At 57.7% G+C, this 14,209-nt stretch overlaps 1 protein-coding gene across 25 annotated transcripts in view; it reads right to left on the reverse strand.

Moving 5' to 3' along the window:
• Nucleotides 1-270: 270 nt before the first annotated feature.
• AMPD3 (adenosine monophosphate deaminase 3) overlaps nucleotides 271-14,209 on the reverse strand; it is a 44,437-nt gene continuing 30,498 nt past the window's right edge. For all 25 annotated transcript variants that reach the window (XM_089328768.1, XM_051851444.3, XM_089328823.1 and 22 more), the window contains 9 exons: nucleotides 10,961-11,155; nucleotides 9,736-9,867; nucleotides 9,055-9,218; nucleotides 8,369-8,495; nucleotides 6,534-6,697; nucleotides 5,191-5,311; nucleotides 3,983-4,156; nucleotides 2,450-2,560; nucleotides 271-1,620 (listed from right to left, as the gene is read on the reverse strand). In XM_089328768.1, coding sequence (XP_089184894.1) covers nucleotides 1,444-1,620; nucleotides 2,450-2,560; nucleotides 3,983-4,156; nucleotides 5,191-5,311; nucleotides 6,534-6,697; nucleotides 8,369-8,495; nucleotides 9,055-9,218; nucleotides 9,736-9,867; nucleotides 10,961-11,155 — 1,365 coding nt within the window. In that variant the 3' untranslated portion in view covers nucleotides 271-1,443. The remainder of the gene's footprint in view (nucleotides 1,621-2,449; nucleotides 2,561-3,982; nucleotides 4,157-5,190; nucleotides 5,312-6,533; nucleotides 6,698-8,368; nucleotides 8,496-9,054; nucleotides 9,219-9,735; nucleotides 9,868-10,960; nucleotides 11,156-14,209) is intronic.

Below are 14,209 nucleotides of genomic sequence, written 5' to 3' on the forward strand. Positions count from 1 at the left end.
TCAGTTCTGTAATCCACTGAGAGATGACATCCTTGCCTTGTAAAAAGACTCCATTTACACTTCCCTGTGCTAAACTGACCAGTGGAGGAGAAAGGCATCCTAAAGTCACAGGGTGAGACAATGTTCACGGGCAAAAGTAGGCTTCTCCTAAGTTTGTAATGATCCAAGTGACTTCCTGTGGTTTGCATTTGCCCTCAGAAATAAATACAAAGGTCTTGAGTGGCTTGGAGCTAGGAGCACATATCCTTAAAAAGTTACCAAAAAAGGAAATTGTTAGTTGGTATACATTTATTGAGCACCTACTACATACTAGGCACTAGTAACACAGATGAAGAATACACTGATAAAGCTTAAATTCAGGATAGGTCTTAAATGCTTTCTACCTGGCCCCTGGGACCATCTGTCTCCTCAAGTCTGCATGTTGGGCAAGGGAGAAGCTGCTTTTTAACGAGATACACCCTGTTACAGTGATTTAAATTTTTTTTTTTTTTAAATCTGACATTTGTGAAGCCTAATGGGATAGTAGAGGACTGGATTGGGAATAAGGAAACCTAGTTGTATTGTAGTCTTCCTACTTACTAGCCGTGTTACCTCAAGCAAGTTTCACTTCTCTGGCCCTAACTCTTCCTTGGTGAAATGCTAATTAGACCACAGTGGTAGGGTATCAGAGCCAGTCGGCTCAGAGGTAACCTAGCGCCGTGCTTTTCGGAGTTCCCTAGTTCAAATGAAAAACTGTGAAGCTGGTAGTAGCACAGCTGCTGACAGCCCCCCTGCCCGGAGGGGGCCCCTCGGGGATTCACAGACCACATTTTAAAACCACTGGGCCAGGCAACCCGCACTTTGTGCAGGAGGAAGCCAGCACCCTGCACAGAACAGGAGTGGCTGTTTCAATGCATTCATTTGGCTTCCTAGCTGGAAATGAGGGAGCAAGACTAAAGAAAACAATTTAAGAAATTAATTTTAAAAAAACACAAATGTTTAAGAAGGGAATCTTCTTTTAATTCTTTCCAAGTAGCCCCTTTATGAAAGGGAGCTTTGAGATGGGCTTTAAGGCAGCCAGAGGCTGGAATGAACAACTTCCAATTAGCCTGCAGGGCCTGGAGGGGGGCAGCGTGGCAGAAAATCACACAGACCGTGTATCACTTGGCCTTGTCCTGTGGAAAACCCTGGGCCCAATCATTCAAACAGTGGTGGGTTTCAGGAGGACTATTTGGAAAGTTAGCAACAAGTAGAGGCAGGTGCCCAGCTCCTAGACTTCCCCAAGAAGTCACCATCTCAGCCAGAAATGGTATCAGGAGTGGGCATGGCAGATCTCAAAGTGAACACAGCAGCCGACATCACTAGTCCCAGAGAGCAGAGTCCTCATTCGGTGTCTCGACCACTGCTGGCCACAGCAGACCTGAAACTGAACCACAAAGTTAAGACGCAGGCTGAGGGCTGGGCCTATTTGGCCAGGGCCGTGATCTCTTCTGACTTCATGGCGTCAGACAGAAAGCTGAGCTCATTGCATAAGGTCTCATATCGGAATGCCATCCGGATCTGAGCCACGTTCGTCTTCCGAATATCGTTTCCTTCAGGTCCTTCTTTGTAATAATTTTGTCCCAGAAACTTTTGCTTTTCCTATGGACCGAGAGAAACACAAGTGAAGATGCTGCCGTGGGTTGACTTTCTGTATCCACACAGGCATCCCCAATGTGAGATAGAGCCCATCACACCAGGTCCCCTAAGCAGATTCTCAACCAAGCAGCGCCCCAACCCCACCCCCTGTTCCTCTGTGTCACCGACAGCTCAGTCACTCCCCTCGTTCCTGATCACAGAGGGAGGAGAAGCTGGGGCCGGGAGACCACCTGCCCCTCGGGTGTGCTGTCTGGCTGGAGGACTAACTCCATGCGCAGATGCTGTTCTCAGCATCACCATCAACAGGAGCACAGCCTGCCACAGGCTCTTCCCGCACCAGGGACTTCGCCCAGGGCACGGTTCTCCAGGCTGGTGCCCTACAGAGCTTTGCAAAACCTCCCGCTGCTGAGGGCCCATCGCTAGGGTTTATCTCGCCCAGGCTCTACTCCACTGTTCAAGACACGCCGAGTGCGCCCCCTGGGCTGGGAGATGACTCTGGGCACAGTCGGTCTAGGGATTCATGCTGAACCCCAAACTGGGCTAACAGTCTAGAGGTGGGGACAGAAAACCCAGGGCCACATGCCTATTACAACGTCAGAACAAGCAAATGTGACGAAGGATTGCAGATTAAGTGGACAGGCAGCAACTGCCCACGCTCTAGAGCGGGCAACCAGGGAAGACCTCTGCCCAGAGGTGACATCAAGGAAAGGTCGGAGAAGGGCCAGGGCAGCCACAGAGGTTCAGGAGGCTCCCGAGGGTCTGTGTTTTGTGGCTCAGAGACCCCCAGGGCTGGCAGGCACCCTGCAGGAAGGGCAACACCCTGACGCCATACCTGATGTGAGAGGCCACTCTGCAGCACACTGTTCCTGGCGATCTCACACAGGTCGCACGTGCTCAGCTTCCACACTTGAGCTGCGATGGCATATTCTTCCATCAGAGCTTCCTGGACCCTCCCCCGAAGCACACAGATCAGATGGGAGAACAACCAGGTCATCACACCACACTGGCACAAAGCCAAACACGCCCGACAGCGCCCATCTCCTTTCCCTTTGCCAACTAGCGCTAGATCACACCACTGCAGTGCGCATCCGTTCCAGACAGACCTTTCTGGAGTGAAGTGGCCGGCAGAGGTCACGTAACACACCTCGGCACACTGTCACCATCCACAGCTGGGCACGTAGGCGACTCACCCGGGGGGACACCTCGAGCCACATGCGCTATCTCTCAGTCCCTGCCCTCCAGTTCGGCTTGGAACTTAACACACCACGTTCTACAGGTTGCGCCCAAGTCAAGGTCAAGGTACTGAACCACGAGTGAGAAGCGATCGCAGGAGGAGCCGTGAGAGCACACCATCCCCAGAGCGTGGCTGTGGCTCTGCTTTACTAACTGTGGGATGTGACAGGTCCGCCGTCACCTCTCACCCCACACACCCCACTGCCTGTCTCAGAGCAAGGTGGGGCCCAAGGGCCACTGGCCAACTATGTATCTTTGTGAGGCAAGATTATTTTCAGACTTTGACAGAAACAACAAATGGAATGCAGAAGCAGATAGGAGGGCCCAGCTGTCTCCTATTAAGAACGGTATTAAAGAGATTTGCAAACATGCAAACCAATGCTATTCTTGGTATTTTCATTTTGTTTTTGGAAAACATCGCTATTTTTCATAAAAATTGCTCTTTATGTAACACCTCACTAGGTTTATTGCCTTTTTTTTTTTTCAGAAATAACTAAACATTTTAAGATTCTTCACTCGTTTCTAACACAAAAAGCATCCACAGATAGAGAACTGTTGGTTATGTGCACTCTAAGGGCCTCCATTCCTAAAGGGGCGAGGACCGGGAGGTTGGAGAACCGATGCACTCAAAGACTGATCTCTATTTTTGCTAACCAGGGGCTGCTCTGGAGGTGCCCTCATTGTGGTCCCCATGCATGACATAGCCCTTCCCTGCCTCATCCCTTTTCCTTGGAGACCCAAAGCGTAACAATAATAAGGACAGCAGTCATTAAGAAGGTAGCTAATATGTCCCATCCATGCTGTAGGCACATCCTGCTGTAGACCCTTAAATTCAGCGTCTGGATGAATCCACACAGTAAGGTACAGGTAAAGGCAATTTTTCCCATTATGCAAATGAAGAGGAATACAATATGAAGAGGTCAAACTCAAGGTCACAGAATAGTAAATGTCAAGGACAGAAACTAGAGAAAGGCTAGGACGTGAAATTGTGCCTTCAGGGGTTCAAGGATGCCAAAGAGAAGGCTCCTGGATGAAATAACCTCTCCCCTTCACCAGTGGCTTCCCTCTTGTCCCCCCTGGGCCCCCACCCCACCAAACCAGGAGGGAGCCGTGGATGCCCACAGGTGCTCACCTTCGTGTAGTGGAACTGCATGGGGTCGTCCGTGGACAGGGAAACGTGCAGCCCCTTGTGCAGGAACTCCCGCAGAGGGTTCTTGGAGTACTCGAGGAACAGACTGTTGTTGCTGAGGGGCGACATGGCGATGGGGATCTGGGCAAGGTAGTAGAGGTACTGCAGGACCGGGCTCTGCGAAAGGACCACCGAGCTCACGTCACAGGGGCCAGGGTGGGGAAGGGGGTGCAGCAGGAGGCGGTGGCAGCCATCAGCAGACACCAGGGGTCTCAACAGGGTCCGCCGTCAAGCCTGAGTTCCCTTGACCCAGGACCCCCGCCCCGCCCCGCCCCGCCCTCCATGCTCCTCTCCCTGCTACATCACATGTGGCCCTCCCTGGCCACCACCCTCCCGCCCACTCTGGGAAGCACGCCCACTTGGCCCAAGCCTGGGGCACACACAGCTCTGGGCACGAGGCATTGCTGACCCCGAGCCCCAGCTTCAGCTCCCTCCTCCAATCAGGTCAGGAGACGCCCGCTGGTGGGGCTCTGCTGCTTTGACTGCCACCACTCCAGCTCCCAGCACACAGGCCCTGAGTGACCGGAAGGGGCCGCCGCGGCCAGGATAGCCTGCTCTTAGGACGGGGCACCTGGCCACCAGAAACGCCATGAGGGCCACCACGTTCCTGTGCACACAACCCAAAATGGGGAGAAGACGACGTGTGGAGTTCGTGGGAGCAGCGTGCCCACGAGTGAGGCAGACAGACGCAGTGTCGGGGACCGGCTGACCCTCACAGCCTGAGTGGCAGACAGCTCATCTGACCCCCATTACAAGGAAGCGTGTGGACACTATGCTGCAGCACAGAGACGCTCGCTCTTCAACGCTCAAGGACAAAGCAGGCAGTGCAACGCCGTGGGCGCTGTCACCCTGATTCTATTATCGTTATGACAATAAGCGCATTAAAACCAGGCTCTGCATGAAAGATGGGAGCTGGGAGAAAGCTAACGGAAGCTTCTATTAAAGGACCAGCGATGCAGGATTTTTATTTCCCTGTTTTTGAACATCGAAATTGTGATGGGTTTGATTATCTTGTTTTCATAATTGAAAACGGAACTGAGAGGACCACAGCCCAGGAAAGAGCCCGGCCCTCCAGCAGCACCGGCCGGGCGGGGCTGGCCGGGCCAGGCAGGAGTCCAGGATGGGCAGTGGCATGGGGAGGGCTCGGTTACCTTCTTGAGGAGCAGCCCGTGGGAAATGTTGTCAGCAGTGAGGAAGGCGGACACCAGGTGCGTGATGGAGCCGGCCTCGCCACAGTGCGGCCGGAACAGGAATGTGCTCAGGCCTCGCTCCCTGTGGGAGGCGGCAGCTCAGGTCAGGAAGACACCCCAGCTCACTCTGCCTCGGCCCACACCTCCAGCCCAGGGGGCACCCTGGAGACTACCCCCAGCCCAGAGCCTCTCACCCCCTCCAAGAGACTACCCCTCCCCCAGCCCAGAGCCTCACCCCCCCCCAAGACTACCCCTCCCCCAGCCCAGAGCCTCTCACCCTCCCCTGAGACTACCCCTCTCCCAGCCCAGAGCCTCTCACCCTCCCCTGAGACTACCCCTCCCCCAGCCCAGAGCCTCTCACCCTCCCCTGAGACTACCCCTCCCCCAGCCCAGAGCCTCTCACCCCCCCCAAGACTACCCCTCCCCCAGCCCAGAGCCTCTCACCCCCTCCCCCGAGACTACCCCTCCCCCAGCCCAGAGGAAAGGGGACATGGAGGTGACGAGACCCTGCTGCGTCCTCTGCCTCTCCTGTCCCACCTCTTTGCTGGGCTTTGCGTCCCACACTCCAGGCCAGCAAGGGCTACGTGGAGTCACAGTCGGACCTCCTGGGTACAGACATGAGCAAGCCAAGGCCCAGAGCCTGATGTGCTGAGTGTCAAAGCCGGAACGAGAAGCCCCGTCTCCAGCAGCTCAGCACAGGGCGGCCCAGTCCCAGCACCAGGCCATCCAGCTTTGAATCACGGCCCCAGCAAGAAAACCTCCATATTCACAAACTCGCACTGGCTGAGCCAGGGGAGCCCCGGGCCCGACAGGAGCAGGCGAGACACAAGACCCATAGGCAGGGCACGGCTCAGGGTCCCGCTGCCCTCGTGTGCCCCATCTCCACATGTGTACTGGGGGCCTGTGCCTGTGAGACCATGCGTGAAGGCACACATGGCTTCAGTGTTTTGCTCCCTGCTGTGTGCCCAGTGCCTACAGGGCTGCAGGACACCAGGTGTTGAAATCACAAATGCCTGTGTGAACACAGATGGTGTAGAGGGAAGTGAGCAGGGGTGTGTGTGTGTGTGTGTGTGTGTCCGTGTTCCCTGCTGCCCTGGGGAAGTACAGGAACACCTCGAGATACACGAGAGTGTCTGGGTGCGTAGGTCAATGTGTGTGGCACGTGTGTTGTGGCGGGCATGCCTGTGTGGCGGGTGTCACATGGACACCTGCCTTGGGAACACTGCTGGGGAGTACCTGTGTGTGTTGAGACACATGGACAGGTGTGCCAGCCCAGGTGTACACACTCGCGCACACGCACCCACCTGCGGAGGTTGTTGAGCACCATGATGTTGGCATACATGTAGTACAGGTAGTAGCTGTAGGGCGGGTTCTGCTCGCTGGTCCAGATGTCTGGGCTGGGGCTCTTGTCCGAGAACATGTGGTCACTGTGCTTGGACTCGTCATCCACGCTGTCGAACCCCGTCACCTGGGCGGGAGGAGAGGCCCTGAGCACGAGGCCAGGCAGGAGCTGAGCCCAGGCTCCGCGGGCTCACAGCTGCACTCCAGGGGCCTCCCAGGCTCCCACCCTGCCTGCGACATGGAGTGGGTACGACGCCATGGTCTGTTTCTCTAGGACTTCCCAAGGTGCCCCGGAGGCCAGGCTGGATGGTGCCGAGCCCCCTGTGACAGTGGCGGACACTCAGGCCAGGCCAGCAACCATACCCTCTGCCCATCCCTCTGCTGTGCCAAGGCGACCAGCGCTGAGGGGACAGCGGCCACGGCCGTCAGCAACACGGACAAGCTGTGAGGGGAAGGGACGCTGCAGCACGCATCTGCTGTACAGTGGGCCCTGCCAGAAGCCGTCACACAGACGGGCTAGGGCCGCAGGCCGAGCAGCCCTGCAAGCTCATTCTGACACGTGGGCAAACCAGGCCCGGGGTGAGAAGTCACCAGGAGAGGCCCCCGTCTCAGCTCATACGGGCTCCGGCTCTGGCCTCTTTGGGGCTGTAGTGGGAGGATGGCCTGGTGCACATCCAGGCACGACTGTGAGACACCCGCAGGTACCTCACAGACCAGGAGCCCATGGCGGGGCCGTACCAAGGCCCCGGAGACCAGGCTGCCATCCAAATCTCCACTGGGAGCCGCCTCTGAGCCAGCCCCAAGGCACCTCGGGAAACCCCACTCTGCCTGCAGGGCCCTACACCGGAGGCCCTGGGCTGGGCTCCGGGGGCCTTGTGGCTACTTCTGGAGGTCAAGGCCCAGCCACGAGCGCCCCTGCCGAGCACACGGCTCTCAGCCTGCACGCGGGGCTGTGGGGACCTCCCTCCTACTCAGCAGCATCAGGGCTTTGGGAACCGGCTCTGTCCAGCGAACAGAAGGGAGAAAGGCTGCACCTTACCTTGCAACTGACCCATGCTGGGGCTCCTGGCCAGGCTCCAGACCCTAGCCACGTCTACAGCCCCTCTGCTTCCAGGAGAGCCAAGCACCACAGGGGTCTTGGCCAGAGTCTTCCCTTGTCACAGAGGCCCCCACCCCACCCCAGACAGGTCTGGGGGCCAGAAAGGACCTTCAAGGGTGCTCTCGCTCATATGTCACTGGCATGGGGACAATGCCAGCCCCTGTCCTGAGCTCTACCCACCCAAGACTGGATGGGATTCCAGTGATACTCTCCTAGCTTGCTGATCGCTCCGCTTTAACCTCTGCATGTGCGGATCGGAGCTGGCAGCCGCCCAGGGCTGCCAGGAGGATTAAGGAGAGGGTCCGTGGAGAGGGAGCACCCCCGCAGGCCGTGAGTGACCCTGCAAGGATGGCGGGGTGCCTGTGCAGAGGTGCGGTGCCAGGCCAAGCGGCAAACACTCCATCAGCGCCAACCCTGAGGTCACGCGTGCTCCCGCCATGGTCTGCAGGGCTGCTGAGGCAGGAGCCAGCCTGGCCAGCCCCCACCCCATGGCCAGCAACTGTCCCTGAGGAGGTGGGGACGTGCCCTCCCTGGCTGGTGGGGAGCTGGGGGTGGGGGCAGCACCTTGAGTTTATAAACTCAGCATCTGAGTTGCAACCCCATGCGCTGGTACAAGGGGGCGGGGCCTGAGAAGGGAAGCCCCGTGAGTGGCCAGGGGGACACCGGGCTCCCGCTTGCGCACGGCCCACCCACACTCACGTATTTCAGGAAGAGGTGAAGCTCTCGGTGATCTTGAGGGTCGATCGTGGCCTTGAACAGGGGCAGGAAGATGTTCTCCAGCATCTTCCCAAAGTTCGGCAGCAGCTTCTTCGACCTAAATATGTCACTGGGGCAGTGAAGACGGGCTTACCAGAGGGAGCCAATGGCTCCGTGGCCTGAGGGAGCCCGCCCCTCACTCCCCCAGGCAGCCCGTGTCCCCGTTAAGTACCCAGAGCCACCTCAGTCAAGGCCTTTCTCCCCCACTCCCAGCCATGGCTGCAACACTAGGCAGCCGGCCGCGACCCAGCCACCTGCCCACACCTGTGGGAGCCCTTGCTCAGACCAGGGCCCTGTAGGGGGAGGGGCAGTGGGACCTAGGGTCCGAGAGACGAGTCCTCACATTTCCGGGAATCCAAACTCCCCAGCCCTCAGCTCAGGTTCCCACCCCCACCCTGCGCCACACGGGCCAGGCACCTGGAGGACGACACACCAGCAACGTGGGCCACTCCCAGGGCACCGCCCCCCCATGGCTCACCCCAAGGCCAATGCGCCCTCAGCCTGCAATGAGAAGGTGGGGTAAGGAGTTCCTCCAAGGCCGTGTCCTGAGGACGTCTTTGCCAACCACCCCTCCCAGTGCAGGCACAGCAGCCCGCCTCCAGGGGCCCGGGGGTCACGCCCTCACGTACTAGATGCGGGGCACCTGGATGATCCAGCGCATGTTGGGTGAGTAGACCTTGTGCTGGATAAACCAGCGGGCCAGGTTGGGCCACTCCTCCGGGCTGCGGCCGTAGATGGAGAGTCGTGGCTCTGAGTACTGGTACTTGCTCTCCTCCAGCTCCCGGGCCACCTCCTAGCGCCAAGAAGAGCCCAGCTCAGCCCAAGAGCAGCCCAGCTGCACAGGAGACGCCCAGCCCCAGCCCTGCGTCACCAGCTGGGTCCTCGGGCTGCCTCAGCCACCTGCCTCCAGCTGGGAGGGCCACTCTAAGTCACCACAGCTCCCTGCTGCCCGCTGAGCACTTGGTGCACCCCATGGCTCTGAAGGCCATGGGTCTGCACTGCCATGCTGCAGACCCAGGCCCAGCTTAGCTTAGCAGAGGCATCTCGCCACGGAGCAAACCTGCCCCCAGCCAAGGTCAGGCTGCAGCCAGAGAGCCAGGGCAGCAAGCCAGGATGCGGTGAGCTTTGCCAGGATGGATGCTCTCCCCTCCTCTTCCCTGCAGCCAGCACGTGCAGCACCGGCCTCCCTGCATTCAGGATAGGGAACACAGGAGGGGAAGGGGACAGGAGGTCACACAGACCCCCCACGCTCTGCAGGCAGATGCCGTGGGGTGCCTGAGGAGGCCTGGGAGGGGCTGGGGCTCACTCACCTTGACCATCCGAGCAAAGTACTCTCCCCCCAGGTAGTTTTCCGTTTTCAAATACAGGTCCCGCAGCTCGCTGGCCCCCACGGGGTTGTATTTGGAGTTGAACTTGTCAAAGCGATGGAACGTCTGCCGGCCCTGGGGGAGGGGACCACCAGCCAGGTCAGCACACTGTGCTGCTGCCACCACACAAATCCCCCCCCACACACACAATAAGACAAGGTGGCCACACTGCACCACATCCTCTACGCTGCTTCTTGCATAAAATCCTGGAAATTCCCAAGGGCCAGGACCGGGTATCACCACTTGGTCAGTGTGAGTCCTGAGCCCCTCTGTGGAGCACTAAGGTAGCGCAACTAGGAACATGGCCAGCAGAGGGCGCTAGACTGTCGAGCAACCAATTAAATATTTGCTGTGCTTTACTATTATTTAAAGATTTTATGTATTTATGTATGTATGTATTTGAAAGGCAAAATGATAGAGAAAAAGATATTCCATCCGTTTATTCACTCCCCAGATGACTGCAGCGGCCAGGTATGGGCCAGACCAAAGCTAGGAGCCAGGAGTGCTAGATTGGAAGCAGTCAGGGAGTTGTACCGGCACTCCTTTTGGGATGCTGCCATGACAAGCAGTGGCTTAACCCTCTGTGCCACAACGCCAGCCGCTCCTGTTCTCTCTTAAAGCTGAACACTCTCCCATTGTAGGGCGATGCCATTCACCTGCTGATGGACACTTGGGTTGGTTGGCTGTGGTGAACAGTGCCATGAGAACAGGGGTGTGCCAGTACCCATTCAAGCCCCGGCCCTCAGTGCTCTCGGACGTTTCCTGGGAAGGGAATTGTTGCATCACACGGTAATTCACCTGTTAACTTTCTGAGGGAGCACCAGGGTGTTCTCCACAGCAATCGCACCACCATTTAGTGTTTTAACAACCTTGTGGAGTTAACAGGGCACGTGGCTGTCACCATCTTATAAGCAAGGAAAGGAGAGCTGTAGGGAGTTGCTTAAGGGCATACAACTGTGAAGTGGCACAAGTGGGATTAGAACTCACACCTATCTGACCCCATGTTGCACACTTGGCCCCACGGCAGCTCCCGGCCCTCTCATTCTCCCCACCCCCCCACCTCCATGGCTAGCAAAGGAAGAGTGGCTCCAGCAGCCAGCGTCTCTCTGAGTTGTCGGGGCCAAGACCCCAGCCATGGCTCTGTCTGCTGCGGGCAGGGCTCACTCACCGCGTGCACATCCAGCGAGTCCACGGTGAGGTCGTAGGGGTCCATGTGCAGGCTGTCGAACACCTGCCGCAGGGTGATCTTCCGACCTCGCTTCTCGGCCACCGTCCTGTCGGGCTCCGTCTGGTACGTGTGCTTGATGAAGCGCAGCAAGTGCTTCTGGTTCATGCAGGCCGCCGCGTGGATGTGCGTGTCCACCTGGAACGCAGCGCCCGCCAGCCCGTGAGCCAGGCCACCTCCTCTGTCTGAGCCCCGGGGGAGCCAAGGCCTCAGCACCTTAGGGACCACATCAGTCCCACCAACAACTGGACCCTGCCCCATGGCTCCTGTAGACCTTGGACCCCGTCTCCTTCCCTTCAGTCTCGTAGCCAACCCACGTCCTGACAGCATGAAGAGATCTAAGTGGAGACTGGACCAGGCCAAAGGACCCATGACCCCCAACTTCCTCAAGCAAAGCCCAGGGCCTCAGCCTGGGATCCGAGGTTTACTGCAAGCTTGAACTCTCACCTTGCCGCGGCTCCATGCTGTGCACCAGGCCCCAAGCTGTGCCGCACTGTGTCCCTGGGCCGTGTGCTTCCTCAGCCTGCGACGCCTCCCCTCTTCCTTTGCCCCATTTCCTTCGCCCTCCTTTGCTTGGATGCCAGTCCTGATGCCCCAAGCACAACTGCCTGCTCCTTCCCTTGCTCATAGACACATGTCCCAGTGGCCACTGCTGCACGTCTCCTAACCAGCCCCAGTCCCCTTCTGTAAACTCCTCCACTAGTCTGACCACGTCAGGTGCACCTGAATCTCAGTGCCTATCCCAGAGCCTGGTACAAGGTATTAGAGAATGAATGAATGAATGAGCAAACAAATGGCAGAATAAGGGAGCAGGTGTGGTAGGTTCCAGTTGTTCCAATGATACCTACATCCTCCTGTAGCCAAGGGGCCCCCACCAAATAAATGCCCCACTCTTCTCATCAACCCCAGGAGCCCCCCAGAGCATTCCCAAAGCAAACCCCCTCCCAGTAGAGGTGAAGAGGGCAGCCACTTTCATCTCCACAGCAAGCTCCACCTCCCCAAACCCCAGGAGACAGCAGCTCTGCTGCCCGAAGCCGACACGCTGCCTCGGGCTGTGGGGCCCAGCACCCAGGGTCTCAGAGCAAATCCTAAATTGCAGAAATGCACAGGGCTCTTGGGACTTCCGACGCTCCATGGGAAGGCAGATCATCGCCGAATGCCCCAGAAAGAAGCCCTGCAGGGTCTCAAAATACCTTGTGGGAGTTTTCCCAAGTGCTGGCCGAGAGTGCCCTCCCTGCCTGCCTCTCCTTCCCAGCCTCCCAGCTGGCTCGCCCTCCCCGCTGCCCTCCCCACACCGGCATTTCTTCAGCTCTGCCCTGGGCCCCTCGTCCTCTCACCACCCACCAGCTCCAAGGCTATCTGATCTCCCTGTGCTTCCAACCACCTTCTTTGTATCAACAACGCCTACATTTGTGCATTCGCCTGAAGCTCCAGGATTGTACATGAACCTGCCTACTTGACATCTCCCCACTAGTGGTTCAAACTGAACGGATCCACAAACGGATGCTCCAGCCCCGGCCCCAGCCCAGACTGAGTCTCCCAGGTTTCTGCATCCCAGGAGATGCTGTCCTACACCCAGCTGTTTACACTGAAAACGACTAAAAGCAGAAGGACTCCCAGAGAAAGGGAGACCTTTCATCTACTGGCTCACTCTCCAAATGTTCCCAACTGCTGGGCCTGGGTCAGCCCAAAGCCAGGAACTCCACATGAGTCTCCCACAGGGGTGGCCAGGACCCAAGGGGACCATTTTCCACTGTCCTGGTGAGTGCATTAGCAGGCAACTGGATTCTAAGTAGAGCAGCCGGGACTCAAACTGGCACTCCAACAAGGGACGTGGGCGTCCCAAGCAGGGGCTTAACGCACCATGCCACACCCTGACTCCCCAGAAGACACTCTCGACCTTCCATTTTCCCCTCTTGCCCGCTGGTCAGTCCCCCCAGTTCCACCTTCCCAACAGATCTCAAATCCACACCATCCTCTCCAACCTCACAGCCACTAGAGTCCCAGCCTGCATCTCTTACTCTGGAATTCACAGTGACCCCCCAAACTGCTCTTGCCACAGTCTGTCTGGCTCAATCCAGTGTCCCACACACAGAAACTGGAATAGATTGTTTTAAATGCAATTTGAGGGGCTGGCGCTATGGCATAGCGGGTAAAGCCAACATCTGTAGTGCCAGCATCCCATATGGGCACCAGTTTGAGTGTCGGCTGCTCCTCTTCCAATTGAGCTCTCTGCTATGAACTGGAAAAGCAGCAGAGAATGGCCCAAGTCCTTGGGCCTACACCCGCGTGGGAGACCTGGAAGAAGCTCCTGGATCCTGGCTTCAGATCAGCACAGCTCCAGCTATTGTGGCCATCTGGGTAGTAAACCAGCAGAAAGAAGACCTCTCTCTGTCTCTGCCCCTCTGTAACTCCACCTTCAAATAAATAAATAAATCCTTTTAAAAAACTGCAATTAGATTCTCTTACTCAACACTCTTCCTTAATCTTAGGCTGAGGCCCGTTAATGGCAGGTGGTCCCCTCCCCTCTCTAACTCCTGCATCTCAACACTCCCTTTTCCAGTGTGCCCCATTCACAGGACAGCCACCAGCTCTAAAGAAATAGAGCCCTGGCTAAGCCGAGGGATGGCCTGCAGCTACGGGTGGGCATCCTGAATTCCTTTCCATGAGCCAGGGGGTCCTGCGGGAGGTCTCTGTGGAGGGAGATGGCAGCCTCACAGGCCAGGGTGCCACCAGCCCACACTCTGGGTTACTGCAGTGGCTGACTGGGCGCTCTGTCGGGACTGGAGCGGGGACGTGGCTGACCTCAGGCCAGGGAATGCTGTCCACAGCTGGTCGGCCACCTCCAAGGCATGCCAAGCCAGACATTTGATCCACTGGGCCTCTCTGAGCATCGTACCAGCCAGCCCATGTCGTCAGCCACGTCACTCACTGCCCAGGGTCCTTCCCACCCTCACTCTGCCACTCCTACCAGACACATGGGCATCAGTGAAGGGAGACAACCCGCAGCAGCGCAGGGCTCAGCCGCCCCAGGGAGGAGCCGAGGATGCACACGAGGTCTGTTGGCTCAGCTGGACACCGCCTGGCTGGGCTGCCTCAGCGTGACTCAGCACATTCTGGGCTTTCTGGCCAAGTTCTCCAGCATACCAATGACACAGCACAGGGGGCTCAGCCTGTCCTTTCCCCCTGTGA

This window comes from Oryctolagus cuniculus, chromosome 1 (assembly GCF_051225735.1).
Source record: "Oryctolagus cuniculus isolate XC-2025 breed Fujian yellow rabbit chromosome 1, ASM5122573v1, whole genome shotgun sequence".
NCBI classification, from domain to species: Eukaryota; Metazoa; Chordata; class Mammalia; order Lagomorpha; family Leporidae; genus Oryctolagus; species Oryctolagus cuniculus.